This window comes from Schistocerca piceifrons, chromosome 3, assembly GCF_021461385.2.
Source record: "Schistocerca piceifrons isolate TAMUIC-IGC-003096 chromosome 3, iqSchPice1.1, whole genome shotgun sequence".
NCBI classification, from domain to species: domain Eukaryota; kingdom Metazoa; phylum Arthropoda; class Insecta; order Orthoptera; family Acrididae; genus Schistocerca; species Schistocerca piceifrons.
In genome coordinates this window covers 292,904,607-292,924,211 of record NC_060140.1, presented here as the reverse complement: position 1 = coordinate 292,924,211, position 19,605 = coordinate 292,904,607, and the positions used below count along the sequence as shown (strand labels likewise).

General features: G+C 39.5%; 1 protein-coding gene across 1 annotated transcript in view; it reads right to left on the bottom strand.

The window, feature by feature from the left end:
- The window catches only part of LOC124787959 (phosphatidylinositol 4,5-bisphosphate 3-kinase catalytic subunit delta isoform), a 169,439-nt gene that overhangs the window by 38,405 nt on the left and 111,429 nt on the right, over positions 1–19,605 (bottom strand). The window contains exon 13 of the mRNA XM_047254963.1: positions 14,332–14,501. Coding sequence (XP_047110919.1) covers positions 14,332–14,501 — 170 coding nt within the window. The remainder of the gene's footprint in view (positions 1–14,331; positions 14,502–19,605) is intronic.

The following is a 19,605-nucleotide window of genomic DNA, read 5'->3' as shown; positions in this document are numbered from 1 at the left end:
TGTGGATGGATATGTGTGTGTGTGCGAGTGTATACCTGTCCTTTTTTCCCCCTAAGGTAAGTCTTTCCGCTCCCGGGATTGGAATGACTCCTTACCCTCTCCCTTAAAACCCATATCCTTTTGTCTTTCCTTCTCCTTCCCTCTTTCCTGACGAGGCAACCATTGGTTGCGAAAGCTAGAATTTTGTGTGTATGTTTGTGTTTGTTTGTGTGTCTATCGACCTGCCAGCGCTTTTGTTTGGTAAGTTTCATCATCTTTCTTTTTAGATATAAAATTGTTATTTCTTAGATAACTATGATGTAAAAATGGTACTGTATGTGTGAAACCCTGGTCCAATCTAAGAGGTGGCCTGATGGCCCTATTCAGATCAGGTTAAATATATAAATAAATAAAATGGTTAACCACAATTTCCTCAAACTACTTGCATGCATTGGAAGAACTACGTATTATATTTTCATTATCAGAAGCTACTTTTTCTTGTAGCCTGTGATGAAAAGTTCACAAAAGACAATAGAATAACTAAACAATAAAAGGAGATGTAATTTTAGAGCGTAAGCAGATAAGAAGTGGGTTCCATTCTAATGAATAATTACTAGAAGCTCTCGGAGGCAAATGACATTATCACATGTATCATTTTCAGTGATGAGGACGGCAAATGCCCAGTGGGCAGGAATAATAAATGGGTATTTGCTTGGGAACTTGCCCAAAGCAGTTCTACGTGCTCACACTTTGAAAATTTATAGAAAGAAAAATGCTTTTTAAAGTTTTTTTGAAAACATAATTATTACTGAATGTATTAAACAGGTGACGTGTTTATTGATGATAAACGTACTCTTAAATGTTAAACTGTTTTCAGTGGGGGAAAAAAATACTTCATTGTTAGACGTAACGACACTTCAGACAGACTACACTTTTCTATTCTGCTCCTTTCTTTACCTACTTTTGTATGGCTACACTGCTGTGAAGATAAAATGAGAAGACCAATGTAAAAAAGATTTAATAACAAAGAATCAATACTCTAGATAATTCTGATACTATTTGATTCCTAGGGAATTGTCGATTCTTGGTATCATGGAACTGGAGTCAGTACATGACACATCCCTAATTAAAATCATTATGGCGAAACTATTTTTACCATAATTCCAGTTAGTCTAAGTAAATATTAGTGCTATTGCTATTATTGCAAACAGTACCTGAATTTTGAGTGAGTGGCTGGTGATTTCAGGTAATTCTTGCAACTCTGTTAGTTATTTACTTAACTGGAATTGGCAACACTGGTCTGACTGACTGACTGAGCCACTCAAGTCTATGAGGTTGAGTGAGAAGCAAATTAAGCTCGTCTTTGTCTTATTTGAAGTTATACAGATATCATCTGTAGAGTGATGGCTGGAGCAATTTCAAAAACGGATCCATTACTAACATCACAGTTTCAAAGCCTGAACCACTTTCTGTTGAGTTTGTAATGACTAAAAGCAACAGCCGCAATGCTGAGTACCCCCTAAGGTAAGTCTTTCCGCTCCCGGGATTGGAATGACTCCTTACCCTCTCCCTTAAAACCCACTTCCTTTCGTCTTTCCCTCTCCTTCCCTCTTTCCTGATGAAGCTATCGTTGGTTGCGAAAGCTTGAATTTTGTGTGTGTGTTTGTGTTTGTTTGTGTGTCTGTCAACATGCCAACGCTTTCGTTTGGTAAGTTACATCATCTTTGTTTTTAGATATATTTTTCCCACGTGGAATGTTTCCCTCTATTATATTCATAACATTAATATGAACCCAACAATTACGTTTGTTATTGTCACTGTTGCATTTCGAAATCTTTTCTGTCATCTTTCTTTCTCTTCCTGTTTTTGCAAGTAGTTTCACTTTGTATTTACCTTCTCCTTTTTACCGTAATCTACCATACAATTTTATCCCACCTATATATACTCAATAATATGTAACCCACTTCCAAACCATAACAAAAAAAATTTTTTTCCGCTTTCAACACTACCGCGGCTACAAAATCCACCATTTCCAGTTCACAAACAGTTCCTTACACCTATTAAACAACCATTTCAGCTAGTTCTAACAACTTTCGTTTTATTTCCATCTCCGTTTTTCCCACATCACTGATCATTTTTAGCCACTTCCCATAGGTTTTAATGTCATTATTTCTTCGTCAGACAATTGTTAGCCTCATTTTCATAATCTGCCACCACAATATCACTCCTTTTAATACATTTACATGCAGTTTTTTCGAAATTTTCCCTTAAATGTGTTTTGGCGGCAACACAACCACCTAACCTTTGTGCACATCGTTGTTTACCAACCCAAGTTCACCACAGGATCAACATAGCTTAGATTTAACCAACACTTTTTCGACTTTTTTTACACCAGATCTCCAGTTGCTTTCCAGTTCACCTTTATCTCTCCCCATATATTTCTATTTTCATTTTCATTTCAGCCTCATGTTACACTTTCCACCTTCTAATACCATGTCACTCTCACAACATCCCCACGACGACCCCATTAAGTTTTATTTACATTCCCTCTGCAAACATGCCTTCGCCATAGCCAAATTACGCTCCCATATTTTATTTACTCAGGCTTGTCTGACACTTGGCATTACCCCCAAAGGCCTCACACTTAAAGTTCCCATCTCTGGCTGTAACCCTTCTTTCTATCAGTCCCTATAGCAGTTCCAAACTGAACAATCCATTGCCCTCACACACCTAATCCTTCACCTACACATCAACTCAGCCAATGAACACACCCGTCAACTCCTATCCTTAATAAAAGTCCTCAATCTTTCCTCTCCCACATCCACACCGACTGTTCAGATCATCCTCCTACAGGCCAACCGCAAATTAGAACAGCATGCCACCCTCCACCTCAAAAAACTATCCAATCTCCTGGTTTTCCACCTCCGGAAAAGCAACTCACTCGCCCTCCACAACCTTTCCAGCAAACCTCAACCTCCTCTCATTGGAAACAGACCCAGTCTCTCCTATCTACTCAATCTCCCACTTCCAGCACCACTTCCCCCAAAACCTCAAAATTCTAATCAACACAATCTGGAACCACAACACCCCAATTCAGTAGTTAACCTTTTCTCCAGACCTCTCTCCCAATCCGAAACCTCTGTCCTATCCAAAGGCCTCACCTTCAGCCCTACTCCCAGATTCAACCAAACAGCCCTCGTCAAAGATTTACTGTCCTACACTCGTACTCTCTGCTGGAAATATAACTTTGCCTCAAAAAAAAAAAAAAAAAAAAAAAAAAAAAAAAAAAAAAAAAAAAAAAAAAAAAAAAAAAAAAAATCCTAATCCTACTCCTAATGATCCAACTCCCCAAGACACTATCCAAATTGAACCCTGCCTGGAACAGTTGCGTCCTCCGTCACAGCGGGACCCACCTCCTCTTCCTCAAAATCACCCTCTCCAAACCTTCCAGGAATTTCTCACTTCCAGCCTTGCCTCTCCATCCTTCTTAAAAAACCTTAATCCTACTCCCAACATCACCACTGCTGAAGCCCAAGCTCTCCGTGATCTGAAGGCTGACCGATCAAACGTCATTCTTCGGGCGGACAAGGGTTCCACGACCATGGCACTTGATTGTCGGGAGTATTTGGTTGAGGGACTGCGTCAGCTTTCAGACAACACTACATACAAAGTTTGCCAAGGTAATCCCATTCCTGATGTCCAGGTGGAGCTTCAAGGAATACTTGGGGCCCCTACAAAACCTTTCACTTGACTCCATCAACCTCCTGACCCCACCAACACCCCGCACCTCTACCTTCTACCTACTTCTTAAAATTCACAAACCCAATCATCCTGGCCGCTCCATTGTAGCTGGTTACCAAGCCCCCACAGAATGTATCTCTGCCTACGTAGATCAACACCTTCAACCCATTACATGCAGTCTCCCATCCTTCATCAAAGACACCAACCACTTCCTCGAACGCCTGGAATCCTTACCCAATCTGTTACCCCCGGAAACCATCCTTGTAACCATTGATGCCACTTCCTTATACACAAATATTCTGCACGTCCAGGGCCTCGCTGCGATGGAGAACTTTCTTTCACACCGATCACCTGCCACCCTACCTAAAACCTCTTTCCTCATTACCTTAGCCAGCTTCATCCTGACTCACAACTTCTTCACTTTCGAAGGCCAGACATACCAACAATTAAAGGGAACAGCCATGGGTACCAGGATGGCCCCCTCGTATGCCAACCTATTTATCGGTCGCTTAGAGGAAGCCTTCTTGGTTACCCAGGCCTGCCAACCCAAAGTTTGGTACAAATTTATTGATGACATCTTCATGATCTGGACTCACAGTGAAGAAGAACTCCAGAATTTCCTCTCCAACCTCAACTCCTTTGGTTCCATCAGATTCACCTGGTCCTACTCCAAATCCTATGCCACTTTCCTTGACGTTGACCTCCATCTGTCCAATGGCCAGCTTCACACATCCGTCCACATCAAACCCACCAACAAACAACAGTACCTCCATTATGACAGCTGTCACCCATTCTACATCAAACGGTCCCTTCCCTACAGCCTAGGTCTTCGTGGCAAACGAATCTGCTCCAGTCCGGAATCCATGAACCATTACACCACCAACCTGAAAACAGCTTTCGCATCCCTCAACTACCCTCTAAACCTGGTACAGAAGCAAATTACCAGAGTCACTTCCTCATCCCCTCAAACCCAGAACCTCCCACAGAAGAACCCCAAAAGTGCCCCACTTGTGACAGGATACTTTCCGGGACTGGATCAGACTCTGAATGTGGCTCTCCAGCAGGCATACGACTTCCTCAAATCCTGCCCAGAAATGAGATCCATCCTTCATGAAGTCCTCCCCACTCCACCAAGAGTGTCTTTCCGCCGTCCACCTAACCTTCGTAACCTCTTGGTTCATCCCTATGAAATCCCCAAACCACCTTCCCTACCCTCTGGCTCCTACCCTTGTAACCGCCCCCGGTGTAAAACCTGTCCCATGCACCCTCCCACCACCACCTACTCCAGTCCTGTAACCCGGAAGGTGTACACGATCAAAGGCAGAGCCACGTGTTAAAGCACCCACGTGATTTACCAACTGACCTGCCGACACTGTGAATCTTTCTATGTGGGAATGACCAGCAACAAACTGTTCATTCGCATGAATGGACACAGGCAGACAGTGTTTGTTGGTAATGAGGATCATCCTGTGGCTAAACATGCCTTGGTGCACGGCCAGCACATCTTGGCACAGTGTTACACCGTCCGGGTTATCTGGATACTCCCCACTAACACCAACCTATCCGAACTCCGGAGATGGGAACTTGCTCTTCAATATATCCTCTCCTCCCGTTATCCACCAGGCCTCAATCTCCGCTAATTTTAAGTTGCCGCCACTCATACCTCACCTGTCATTCAACAACATCTTTGCCTCTGCACTTCTGCCTCGACTGACATCTCTGCCCAAACTCTTTGCCTTTACAAATGTCTGCTTGTGTCTGTATATGTGTGTGTGTGTGTGTGTGTGTGTGTGTGTGTGTGTGTGTGTGTGTGTGTGTGTGCGCGCGCGCGCGCGCGCGAGTGTATACCTGTCCTTTTTTCCCCCTAAGGTAAGTCTTTCCGCTCCCGGGATTGGAATGACTCCTTACCCTCTCCCTTAAAACCCACATCCTTTCGTCTTTCCCTCTCCTTCTCTCTTTCCTGATGAAGCAACCGTTGGTTGGGAAAGCTTGAATTTTGTGTGTGTGTTTGTGTTTGTGTTTGTGTTTGTTTGTGTGTCTATCAACATGCCAACGCTTTCGTTTGATAAGTTACATCATCTTTGTTTTTAGATATATTTTTCCCACGTGGAATGTTTCCCTCTATTATATTCAGATAAACTCTTCAGCATCTTTTTCAACTTGGTTACCCAACCACTAAAGAAGCAGTTTTGCAAAACATGTTTTCCAATACAAAGCATCAGCCTAAAATTTTTTTTACTAGCACCTCTTATCAATTAATCCTTAAAATGTGTAAAACATTTATGAATTTTGGGCATTTGCCTAGGCATTCATTCTAGGCATTTGCACCATCTTATAAATGCCAGGCACTTTACATAACTAGTCATTTTGGAATACCTTAACTACTACTGGTATAATTTACAGACAGCAGTAGTGCTTTCAATCTTGCCACACAGTTAGAATGTATGTTTGGATCTCATAATGATAGATGTGTGCAAACTGGAGAGTTAATAGCAATAATAATTGAGTTTATCTGAGAAGAAGCTGCAAATGGATTTGTTGTTGTCTTCAAGTGTGTCTACAGGTACTGCAAGTGGCAAGAAAGAGCTTGAGTCAAGAATATGAGTACAGCAAAGTGAACTTAATCAAGAGCTGACAAGTAGACTTTTTTCTTCTGAAGATCTCAAATTCCATAAGAATACAAGTCACTGGAAATTGAGACTATGTTAAGCAGTGAGGAAAGTATCTGTCACGTCATTACTGAAGGAACATCTCACGACTCACCGTGGATAATTTGAAGAAACCATAAAAGCACACAACATGGACCACATTATCATAACAGTAGAACTGTCCCAAGTAACATTATACATGTCCAAAATGTAAGTTTTAGACAAGCCTTATCACAAGTTTCATCTGTTCAATACTTTAGCTAATCAATATTCTAGTGTGATTAACCAAGCAACATACAAGTGTGCAACAATAACCCAATGGTAATAGCAAATTTGTTTATACTGGACTCTTTCAAAATAATGAAAGCTCAGACACATTGGCCACATCCTCACAGAGAAGCAAGAGTACGGTATTACAAAGTAATATCCAGGGTACTGACAACACAGAGAACAAATCCCAGTAATGTCCAAAACTACACAAAGCTAAGAAAACCAAATAGTAACAAATGAGAACTTGGACGTACAGTATCAGTATTTCTATCATTAAGTGACTTGGCACAACAATGAAACAATGTAATTTTCTGTGTGTGTGTGTGTGGGGGGGGGGGGGGGGGGGGATGCTGTGGTACTTTAATCGAGGAAAAGAAATGTGTCAGTAACAAAGCTGCACCCTAGCAGTCCAAATGTAACTGATTTGAGTCAGTGGTAGTGAAGTTATTAACTCCATTTTCCAACATCCCAGAATATTCTACAATAGTTGTCTACATCTACATCTATACTCTGTAAACAACTTTGAAGTACATGGCAGAGAGTACGTCCCATTCTACCAGTTAGTAGAGTTTCGTCCCGTTCCATTCACACTGGAGTGCGGGAAGAATGATTGTTTAAATGCCTCTATGCATGCTATTATTAAATCAATCTTGTCTTCACAATCCCTATGTGAGCAATACATAGAGGTTATAGTATATTTGTAGAGTTATCAATTAAAGCTGGTTCTTGAAACTTTGCAAGTAGGCTTTCTCAGGATAGTTTACACCTATCTTCAAGAATCTCTGTGACTGTCTTCCATGGGTCAAACAAACCTGTGGCCATGTTGCCATTCTCTGTATACATCCAATATCTCTTATTAGTACAATTTGGTATAGGTCCCACACACTTGAGCAATATTCTATAATAGGTCACACAAGTGATTTACAAGTAATCTCCTTTGTAGGTGACAGCATTTCCCCAGTATTCTACCAATAAACTTGCTTTACCAATGACTGACAAAGGAACAGTCCAATCCAACAAGTCAAAACCTCCTCCGAATTTATTTTATGTATAAAGAATCACCGAAAGAAACACTATATCAAAATTTTAGCTGCTAAGACACACTCCAAGCTTTTTTTTTTTTTATTAAAGAAGTTGAAAATTGCCGAATTGTAGTTCACCCCGAGACTGGAGAAATGTACACACCTACTTTAGCTGTAGCAGACAGTGCACGCACAACATGGCTAGTGCATAGCCTTGGTTGACAGTGCATCAATAAACAGATAACACAGCACTACATGATCATAATTTGTAAGCAAATTTCAGTTACTGTTGATGGTTTCTCTGATACAATTGTTCACAGTTAATATTTGCCCGAATTTCCAACTCATTTTATATCAATAATAATTAGCAGCTGCCTTTGTGTTATCACTAACTGTTAACAATGGAGATAAAACTGAATTAATTTTCTTTGTGTTTTCTGCGTATATGCTTACTAAAAGTATCTGTCTTCATGTAGGTTCCATTGCTTTACAGTGATGTGGAATCCAATTACAACCTGCTCAGATGAAATATGAAGAAGAGAATGTAGTAAACTACTGAAATCACCTAATTCTCCTGAAGACCTAGTACTTAATTTCTGAGACATTAAGTTGAATGATGTCGATATTTTGTTAGAAATTGTGGAAACAATAGAAGAAATGGGAAATAACTGACAGTTCCATGAATTGTGGTTTGAACAATGAGTGCTAATAAAAATCCTGAATAAAACTACAGTACTTCCCTAGCCCAAAGAAAACATTACAGTAATAGATATCAGTGGAGAAAAAAAGGCTGTATAATTTTTGGCTAAACAAAGATGGGAGAAAATGCTTACAGTCAAGCAGTGTGCAAAGCATAATTTGTTTTGTAAAATCAATGTGAATTGTGTAAATGGAAGAAAGATTTACATTAACTAGGTGTCAAAATGAAACTCACGAAAGTGTGAAAGAAAAACTATAACAGATTTAGAACTGCTCATGTGAGTCAATGCACTGAGATGTACAAGACTGGGCCTTCTGAATTGCAAGTGAGATGAGTATTACTGATTACCAGGCTTCTTTGATCTTGTTAAACAGATTCATAAAATCATGCATAAAAGGTAGTTGTAAAATTACGAAATTTACTTCAAATAAACATGCAGAAGAGATGACATAATAGGCATACAGAGGGATTTGTAGCTGACATAAGATGAAACCTCCTAAAATACTGTGTATATAGCCAGTCACTCAGGTTTCATGCAAGAACTGTGTGCAAACCACACTTTATCATTTTGAGTGAAAAAAAGACAGAATTCCTTTGCAGTCGATGAATGCTATGACACAATCATATATGACAATGCCAGTTGTAAGTATCAGTTTCTGAAGCTCTTATCTTTCTTCAGGAACCTCAGGGCAAACCAGGACCAAAAATTTAAAAGAATGACTGTTTAGTTGCAAAAATCTTGTAATCGATGTAGCAAAATCTGCAACAACGGGAGGGAATAAGTTTCAGTATTAAATCCAATACCTCTCCTTATCAACTGCAGAAAATAATTAATTGCTTTTGTTGGACTCTTGGCCTGGATGTAACAAAGCCTCCGTTTTTAGGAGGGCAATGAGAAGACTGTTCATATAATCCAGATTACACCCGAACTAATACTGTGATTTGTTTTCTCAATAAAAAAGTTTTTCTACAGTGTACAGTTCAGAAAAATGTCAGCTAATATAATTCCCAATAGCTCTTTGTCATTTCATGTTTACCAGCAGATCTGTACTGTTAAACTTCAGACATTTATGCATTAAATGAAACAAATAATTACAGTGAAATGTCTGAATGCATTAACTTTTCTTTTAATTGTGCCTGGTGTAAGGAAAATGTTTGCCTTTGTCATCCAATAGACACTTCATATTTTTGTGACAACTACAGGAAATAAACAAGGAACTGTTTCATTGTTAGTAAAATACACATTATTTCAAAAGTATCATAAGAACAGTGCTACAGGAATTGTTATAAAATATTTCATGGCTAAAAATTAAAAATCCAGTTGATGGAAGTCATCTGTAATGTAACATCAAAAATTGGCTTGATTTTCTTTTCTTGTCTAACAATTACATCTGCAACAGTTTAGCTGTCAATATGAACTGTGAGTTATTCAAAAAATTAATGATTTTAGGCATTTTAGGTGTCATTTAAATGCTTACAATTCATGTGTGAGCACTTTGGACTTCCAACTACAAGGCACTACATTCTCTTGCCACAGCTGCATATGTTTATTTGCCGATTTGCAAGCTCGGCTGGAAGAGCTGTACAAACCACTGTTATAAGCAGCTCTTTGTGCAGCAAATACAAGTAACTTTACACTTTTTTAAAAATACTTGCAATGTGCTTTATCAGCTAAAGTTTTGGCAGTGCATTTCTTTCAGTATACTCTTCCTGTGTGAAAAATTTCAGAGTAGGTTTCGACATGTTGCAATGGACCATCCCTTTATGAGTCAATCAACATCTACAGCCTAAGTGCTCATTCCATTTCACATCCCTACAAGGTGTTACACCCAGGTATTCGTATTAGTTGGCTGATCTCAACTTTGATTCATTGATATTGTAGTCGTAAGATTCTAAGTTTTTTTGTTTTATGAAGTGCACACTTTTACATTTCTTTTCCATTACATTTTTACCTTTGAAGCAAGTTGCACCACTTTGAAATCTTATCAAGATCTGACTAAATATTTATCCAGCATCTTTTGGACAGTACTTCATTATAGATTATTGCATCATCTGCAGAAAGCCTGATTTTACTATTAATATTGTCTGTACCCTCATTAATATACAATATGAATAGCAAAGGTCCCAACATACTTTCCTGGAGCACACCCCAGGTTACTTCTACATCTGACGATGACTCTCCATCCAAGATAACAAGCTGTGTCCTCCTTACCAAGAGATCCTCAATCCTGTCATAAATTTCACTTGATATCCCATATGATTGTACTTTTGACAATAAGTGTAGATGTGGTCATGAGCCAAATGTTTTTCAGAAATCAAAAAATACTGCATCTACCTGACTGCCTTGATGCAAAGTTTTTATTATGTTATGTAAGAAAACAGTAGGCTGGGTTTCACATGCTCGATGTTTTCAGAATCCATGCTGGTTGGCATTGAGGTCATTCTGTTTGAGACACCTCATTATGTTGCAGCTCAAAACATATTCTAAGATTCTACAACATATCAATGTCAAGGATATTGGGCAGCAGTTTTGTGGATCACTTCTACTATCCTCCTTTAAATGGGTGTGACCTGTGCTTTCTACCAACTACTGGGCATGGTGTTTTCTTTGCGAGGTCTATGACAGATTATAGTTAAAAGGGGGGCTAACTCAGGTACAAATCAAATATAGAATCTGACAGGGATTCCATTGGGACCTGGAGCTTTGTTCAATTTTAACAATTTCAGCTTTTTCTCAACACCAGTGACACTAACACTTATTCTGCTCATCTTTTGAGTGGTACGAGGATTACATTGGGTCAATTATTAAGTTAAGTATTTCAGCTTTTGTTTTGCTTTCCTCAATTTCAGTTCCTGTCTCATTCATGAGTGACTGGACACTAACTTTGGTGCCACTAACAGCCTTTACATACAACCAGAATTTCTTTGGATTTTGTGAAAGATTAACTGACAATATTCTGCTACAGTAGTCACTGAAGACTTCAAGCACTGCTCTCTTGACAGCCAAACGCATTTCATTCAGCATCTCTCTATCTATAGTCTTCTGCTTTGTTTCACATCTACTACGCAGTAACATCTATTTCTTTAGAAGTTTCTTTACAGAGACTGTACACTATGAAGAATCCCTCCCATTAGGAACTATCCTACTGGGTACATAGGCATTGCATTGCCAACTACTCTTCTAAACTTGTGTGTGTGTATTTGATGATGAGGTTTCTGTTGACCTTTTCTTGACAGCTGAATTTTCAAGGAAATTAACATGCAAACAAACCACACTGCTGAATATAAAACAATGGAGGAAAATCCAGGATGGAATGAAATAATATTATGAAAACGAAAGTTGCTACTCTCCATATAGCGGGGATGCTGAGTCGCAGATATGCACAATAAAAAGTTATTTGTGATAGTCTTTTTGTTGTGCCTATCTGTGACTCAACAGCTCTGCTATAAGGTGAGTAACAACTTTCTTTTTCATAACATTGTTATACTGCTGAATATGCTGTGCATACGTATACTTGGATGAATTTTCTGTTTCTCCTAGTACAGAGTCATTAATGTGTTGTGTATACAGGGTGATTCAAAAAGAATACCACAACTTTAAAAATGTGTATTTAATGAAAGAAACATAATATAACCTTCTGTTATACATCATTACAAAGAGTATTTAAAAAGGTTTTTTTTCACTCAAAAACAAGTTCAGAGATGTTCAATATGGCCCCCTCCAGACACACGAGCAATATCAACCCGATACTCCAACTCGTTCCACACTCTCTGTAGCATATCAGGCGTAACAGTTTGGATAGCTGCTGTTATTTCTAGTTTCAAATCATCAATGGTGGCTGGGAGAGGTGGCTGAAACACCAAATCCTTAACATACCCCAAAAAGAAAAAATCGCAGGGGGTAAGATCAGGGCTTCTTGGAGGCCAGTGATGAAGTGCTCTGTCACGGGCTGCCTGGCGGCCGATCTATCGCCTCGGGTAGTTGACGTTCAGGTAGTTACGGACAGATAAGTGCCAATGTGGTGGCGCTCCATCCTGCTGAAATATGAATTGTTGTGCTTCTTGTTCGAGCTAAGGGAACAGCCAATTCTCTAACGTCTCCAGATACTGTAGTCCAGTTACAGTAGCACCTTCGAAGAAAAAGGGACCAAAAACTTTATTGGCTGAAATGGCACAGAAAACGTTCACCTTAGGCGAGTCACGTTCATATTGAGTTGTTTCCCGCGGATTCTCAGTGCCCCATATACAGACATTGTGACGGTTGACTTTCCCGTTAGTGTGGAAAGTTGCTTCATCACTAAACACAATCTTTGAAATGAAAGATTCATCTGTTTCCATTTGAGCAAGGATAAAATCACAGAAATCGATTCTTTTAATCTTATCAGCTGCAGACAGTGCTTGAACCAATTTCAGATGATAAGGTTTCATAACTAACCTTTTTCGTAGGACTCTCCATACAGTTGATTGTGCAATTTGCAGCTCTCTGCTAGCTCTGCGAGTCGATTTTCCTGGGCTGTGAACAAATGCTTGCTGGATGCGTGCTACATTTTCATCACTCGTTCTCAGCCGTCCAGAACTTTTCCCTTTGCACAAACACCCATTCTCTGTAAACTGTTTATACTAACGTTTAATATACCACCTATCAGGAGGTTTAACACCATACTTCGTTCGAAATGCACGCTGAACAACTGTCATCGATTCACTTCTGCCGAACTCAATAACACAAAAAGCTTTCTGTTGAGCGGTCGCCATCTTAGCATCAACTGACGCTGACGCCTAGTCAACAGCGCCTAAAGCGAACAAATGTACAACTAAATGAAACTTTATAGCTCCCTTAATTCGCCGACAGATAGTGCTTAGCTCTGCCTTTTGTCGTTGCAGAGTTTTAAATTCCTAAAGTTGTGGTATTCTTTTTGAATCACCCTGTATTATCTGTTGGCCTCAATTGTTAAACATAGTTTCTACAGTTGCAAATTCTGTTCTTTCTTTAGAAATTCACTGTAAACTTTTGACAATGACAGTGGCCTTGCACCAGAATAATGCACAAAATTTCTTTATAAAGGTTTGAAATTTAAAAAACACTCTACAATTTTGTAAATAATACTGGCCAATCAAATACATTTCCTTGAAAATGTTGCAATTTTGCACTTTGTACCCAAATGCCAATTTAAAAAATAATAAAATTTAAATTCTTTAGGAATAAAGGAAACAACTCACTGCATGCAGTGAAAACACACACACACACACACACACACACACACACACACACACACGCTGCTGCAATGTGCCAGCTGAATAAAAATAGCACATGATCACATACTGCCGTGGTTTTTTATACTGAATTTCCTCTACCTGCATCAGATTCTGAATGAGGGGCGACCCTATTAAGTGCTAGTAAAGTAAATTAAAATTTTTACCATTACATTAACAAAATGTGAAGGATTAACAAAATGTGAAGGATGATGAGGCAACAGTTTGTTGCGAAAGCTTGAATTTTGTGTGTATGTTTGTGTTTGTTTGTGTGTCTATCGACCTGCCAGCACTTTTGTTCGGTAAATCACCTCATCTTTGTTTTTATATATAAAAATGTGAAGGATACACAGACAAAATAAATATTGGATATAGAGGCAAGATAGGAAACTACACATATTTCTCAGAAGACACAAGCAGTTTCTTGTGACATTCAAGAAAACCACAACTTGTAAAAATTCAATGAAATGGTACAATATTGACACAGAAATTTCTATGGAGATTTTTTTGCTGCCCACCTTTCATTTTAATTCAGTCTGTGATATTCAAGCCATTTGTCAGAGCACATCTGTGGTTCCTTACAGTTCATTTACAATTGCCTAGCACCATTTTTAAACATTTTGAAATCAGAGGGCTTAACCAGGAAGAGAAATTGAACAGACTGGGTAAAAGCTTGTCGGAGTGAAACTAAACATTTTACATTAAAATAAAAGAAACTCACTTGACATGTTTACACCGGTAACTTGGGTCAAGAGGAGACAAAACACGTGAAACTGCATCACCAATGTGTGGCTGTTCCAAATTTTCTTGAAGACAAGCTCGTGCCTTATCTTTGTCACGCCGCTGTCGCACAAGTTCACTGACTTCCCTCATTCGCTCCAGAAACTCTACCTGCAACCAAAACAAAAATTTCACTTATAGTACAGGAAACTCCATTTTATTACAATTAAAATTTAGTTCTCTCTCTCCTTCTGCTCATTGTGTGTTTAAATCTTCAGAACAATACACTCCCATTAACAGTCTTCAATTAACACGCATTTTCGATATCATCTTAAACAATGACATAGTTACTCACAATAGCTGGAAGCTAGAATCTTCCTAATCTTGATTAAAGCTTTTTGCTGACATTAGCATTTTCATCATCTGATTATTTTCAAATTCTGAAAAATGTTTTCAAGTTCTGCAGTGTCCATCAAGTCAACATCACAAGAAATCTCTGTAGTATTCTAGCATTAACTCCAATAAAATCTTTTCAATTAGACTACAGATCTACCTTTGTCCCTAGTAATTACTTTCTGTCCCAAATATGAAAACATTTCTTAAAGGGAAGTGTTATGAGACTTCACTAACAATATAAAAACATTGGCAAGCATTAAGACAAATATGTGAAACTCTTTATGGTATGAAAATATACACACTTGCTGCAGTTCCAACAGCTCCATTACATTGCCCCATAAAGGAAACTGCTGATGAATTACAGTCATCAAATGATACTGTCTGCAACAGTTTGTCTGCAATGATGGTAAGCAAACTGGGGTCCATTTTAATACTGTGATTAGCTACTCTTTTCTCTCCTCTGAGGTCTGTGTTCTTGGGAAGAGACCTAAAAAAGAAAGGAGAGGACAGGTTTGAGGTATGTAATTCCTGAAGGTAGCCAGGAGGTGGGAGGGTGGGAATGAGAGACGGCCATGGATGAATAGAGGGGTGAAGTGGGGGTTCATTCAGGTTTGGTTAGAGAGGCTGGTGACAAAAAAAGTGTTTCCACTGTGGGGACTGGAATGAAGAAACTACGCCTCTGACATGTACATGGCCGAGACTGAGTGCGGGACTTAAGGTCAGAACTCTGGAAAGTATTAAATTTCTATGGATTGAGGTTTTTAGCGGCCAGGTTGCAAACAGTGTTCAGAGTTTTTCTGTGTTTTATGGCATGATGGAAGAAAGTTTTGGACGATGTGGCAGATGGAAGAGATCGGCAGGGTGGAGTTGTGATGTCATGAGGGGCTACAAACTTGGGGGAGTTTGAGGGTATAATAGGTCAGGTCTTTTAATGTAGTTGTATTCTGTGATGTGAGTAGGAAGATGGTAGATCAGACAGCTTTTTGAGATGGTGTCTGAAATATTGTTCTAAATGTTGGATATCAAGGGTTTCAACTTTGGTACAGAACAATGGGATTTCATGAAAGGATTTCAATAAACAATCAGGAATGCCAATGCCATCCTATTTTTTTTTTAATCAAATGAGTTCTCACTGATTTAGCTTAAGAGTTTCAATGAAAAAAAAATTTACGTGCTCAAAGCTTACCAGTGATGGCTTGTGCAAAATTATGCCAACGTGTTGACCAATAATCTTTTTGACTTAGAGGGGTTGTAAACATAACTGAACTGCATATATTAATTTTATGCATATAAACTGAACTTTTTAAATATATTTACGTTTCACAGTTAACAGTTTAACATTCTGAGGAATTTAAAAAAAAAGAAAATGAAAGAAAGAAAGACAGAGAGAAAAGAAGAAGAAGAAGAAGGTGGTACCAGTGGGAATTGAACTCTGGTCCATGAATTGCCACTCCACGCCTTAGACAACTCAATCACTATGTCGTTATAAGAATAGCTCCTCAAAAGTCCCTCCTAATCTCCACTTGCAATAAGCTACATGTTGCTGCTGTGAGCAACGTTGCTGCTGCTGTGAGCAACGCCGCACCCACAGTGCTGGAAGGGATGACGTCACATCACAGCATAAGCAGTTGAAAACAGACAGCTGCACCTCTTCTCTGCGTTGATCATAGTGCAGCTCAATACCATTTCAGCACTTGACACTTGTTTCTAATCATCACAGACAGAGTGCTACAAAACAAGTTTTCGTCCATTTTATTTGCATACCAGCACACAGCTGAAGAGAAACACTGTAATTTTAGTGCAATTTCCGCTTGCATTCAAAGAGAAATGGTTTCCCGAAGCACCACTCACAGAATTTTAACGGAAACATTGAACTACTGGAAGGTGTGCACAAGATGGGTACCACGCATGCTGACTGAGGACCATATGCGGCAACGAGTTGAATCTTCCTGCGCATTTCTTCACCACCTTGCAGCTGAACAAGACAACTTTCTGGACTCAATTGTCATGGGTAATGAAACCTGGGTATACCACTTTACACCTGAGACCAAGCAACAATCACGCCAGTGACGGCATCCTTCTTCGCCAAAGCCACGGAAATTCAAACAAACGCAGTCTGCTGGTAAAGTCATGACAACCGTTTTTTGGGAAAGGGGTATTGTTGATCGACTTTATGCCCACTGGGACCACAGTTGACACAGACAGGTACTGTGAGACTCTGAAAAAACTCAAACGGGCAATTCAGAACCAGAGAAGAGGAATGTTGAGCAAGGGTGTACACATTCTCCATGACAACACTCGCCCGCACATCGCTCGGCAAGCCATTGCTCTCCTGCAACAGTTTCAGTGGAACACAATCACCTGACTTGGCGGCCAGTGACTATCACCTATTCCCTAAGCTAAAAGAACATTTGGCCGGAAAGTGATTCAGCTCCGACGATGAGGTGAAAAAATAGGTTCATAAGCATGATGGCGAGTTGGTATGACATGGGCATACAAAAACTGCCACAGCATCTACAAAAATGCATTGACAGACGCTGATTATGTCGAAAAATAGCTAAGCATGACGGCGAGCTGGTATGACATGGGCATACAAAAACTGCCACACCATCTAAAAAATGCATTGACAGATGCTGATTATGTCGAAAAACAGCTAAATGTTCAAGCTGTAAACTGATGCAAACCATTGTAGAAATTAACAGGTCTATGTACTTATAAAAAAGTAGGAGCCCTTACTTTTGGGATTACCCTTGTATGCTACCCCCATGCACTTGCTTTTGAATACAATGCTTTTGTTGCCTGAACTATTTATGGGTGCCTCATGGCAACTGTCAGATTTGACAGCAGGAAAAAAAGATATGGGCATACTAAATAATTGAGCTGGACCATGAGATATGCCTGAATATTTCAGTCTCTAATAGGAGCACTGCCCATGAAAGGCGAGAGTCTGGTTCAAGTCGCAGGCTGGCACACAACATAGCTTAGCTCCAAGCGCTGCTACTGAGGCACTGGGCACATACACTATTAGTGCTTCCAACCCAGAAGCTAAGACAGCAAAAATATGTTAAATTTATAAAAAGCAAATTTAAAACATATCCAGAAATGTAGATCATGAGCACAGCAGTAATGAAATCAATCTCCAAAAATCATTTCTTGCTAAATACTGATGCCTATGCCTTTTGAAACACAGTGCTTCACTATTATGCTAGAGCATTAGCCTACACCGTATGTAACATGGAAGCAGGTGCAGCTATAATCATACACAGCACAGATACTTTCTTGAGACGCCTGTCTCTAATATTACAGTACATTTTAGAGACAGGACTGGAACACATTGTGGGGGACCGAAGTAAGGGAGGCATTTACTGGAATGGTATGAGGACAGACTACAATACTATGTGGGTTGAATCACAAGCTGAAAACCACTTTGAGGAGTAGATGACAGGCTCAATAGAGGGGGTTTGGGGAGGGATGGGGTAGGAAATCATTCATGCTCTTTTGAATAAAACAAGCCTGGAATTTTCCTAAAGAGACTTAGGCAAATTACAGAGCACTTAAATTTGGACGCGCAAACAGGGATTTGAGCCAACATCCTCTCGAATACACATTTAGAATCTCACCACTGCACCAGCCTGCTCAGAGAATAGGGGCAAGGCATAATGATCATGGAATATTTAGCACAGGAGATCTGTTTGTAAACTAGATGGAAGAGGCAAATTAGGAGGAGGACTGTTTATCACTGCAGATTCTGCATTCGTGTATTGCTACAGAGTATGAAACAAATGTTTCATATGTAAGGGTTGGCAGCTGTAAATCTTGGCAAGCTGAGAATAGGTGGATTGAAATTAGACAGAACTTTTTATAAAGCCATCAGAAGGATGCACGTCAACATCCAGGAAAGTAGCTGTAATTGTCAACAACAACAACAGAAACGTGAAACTACACAAATTCATACTTGTTACAGTCGCCTACACCAAAAAGTCAAAAGTTACATCTGACTTACAAGCTGCCAAAATTATAACTAGATAGGCTTGCATTAGACCATGGATCTCACAAACAAATAAGTAAACATAGTGTGACAGACTGGAGTACGTACATTGAGTTTTTGGAGGAATTAGGAGAAGGTACTTCAGTCACATGCCCATCCATAAAGATGTTGCTATTGGATGTAAACCGACTGAAAAATTTAAGATTTTTTACTGTTCCAAAGGAATTCTTCTGAATGATCCAGAAACAGCATAGACTACACTATTTATTTGTTTATAGATCTTGACTTTGAAGGAAAACTAATCGTGTGAGAGGAGTTTGTTTATATGGCATGATGTGGTAGATTTGGAGTCCGCATGGAATTGGGAGGAGAAGTGTTTAAAGACAGCAACAAAACAGGCAAAGAGGAGTTTAATGCCACATAAAGGTCAGAAATGGATGATCATGGAAGATGTTGGTTCATAAGGAGCTGGAACCCACACAGACAAAGAGCATGCCTTGTGGTAATGGGACAACAACTGTGGAAACATGAAAGAAATGGTTGGTTACCTTAATACGGAAGGCTAAATCTTGGCATTAAGTTGGAGGTGCTCATCCGCAGGGATGATTAAGATTCACTGACAAACTGTGATGTGAATATACGAGTAAAACCTATGTTCCTCATTCCTTCTGGATTTAATACCTTTCCTCCTGTCTGTGTCATTTGGTTGCCTTCTGATGACAGTCATTTTCTATGAGATTGAAATTCCTCCACTGATAGCTATGTCATACTGAATTACCACCAGTACTTCACAGGTAAGAGAGTTCTTACTTACTATCTAGCCACCTGCAGCCAAGCAATTTGCACTGAAATGTCTCAAGGAATCACTTGGTACATTTTGGGCGCACAAAG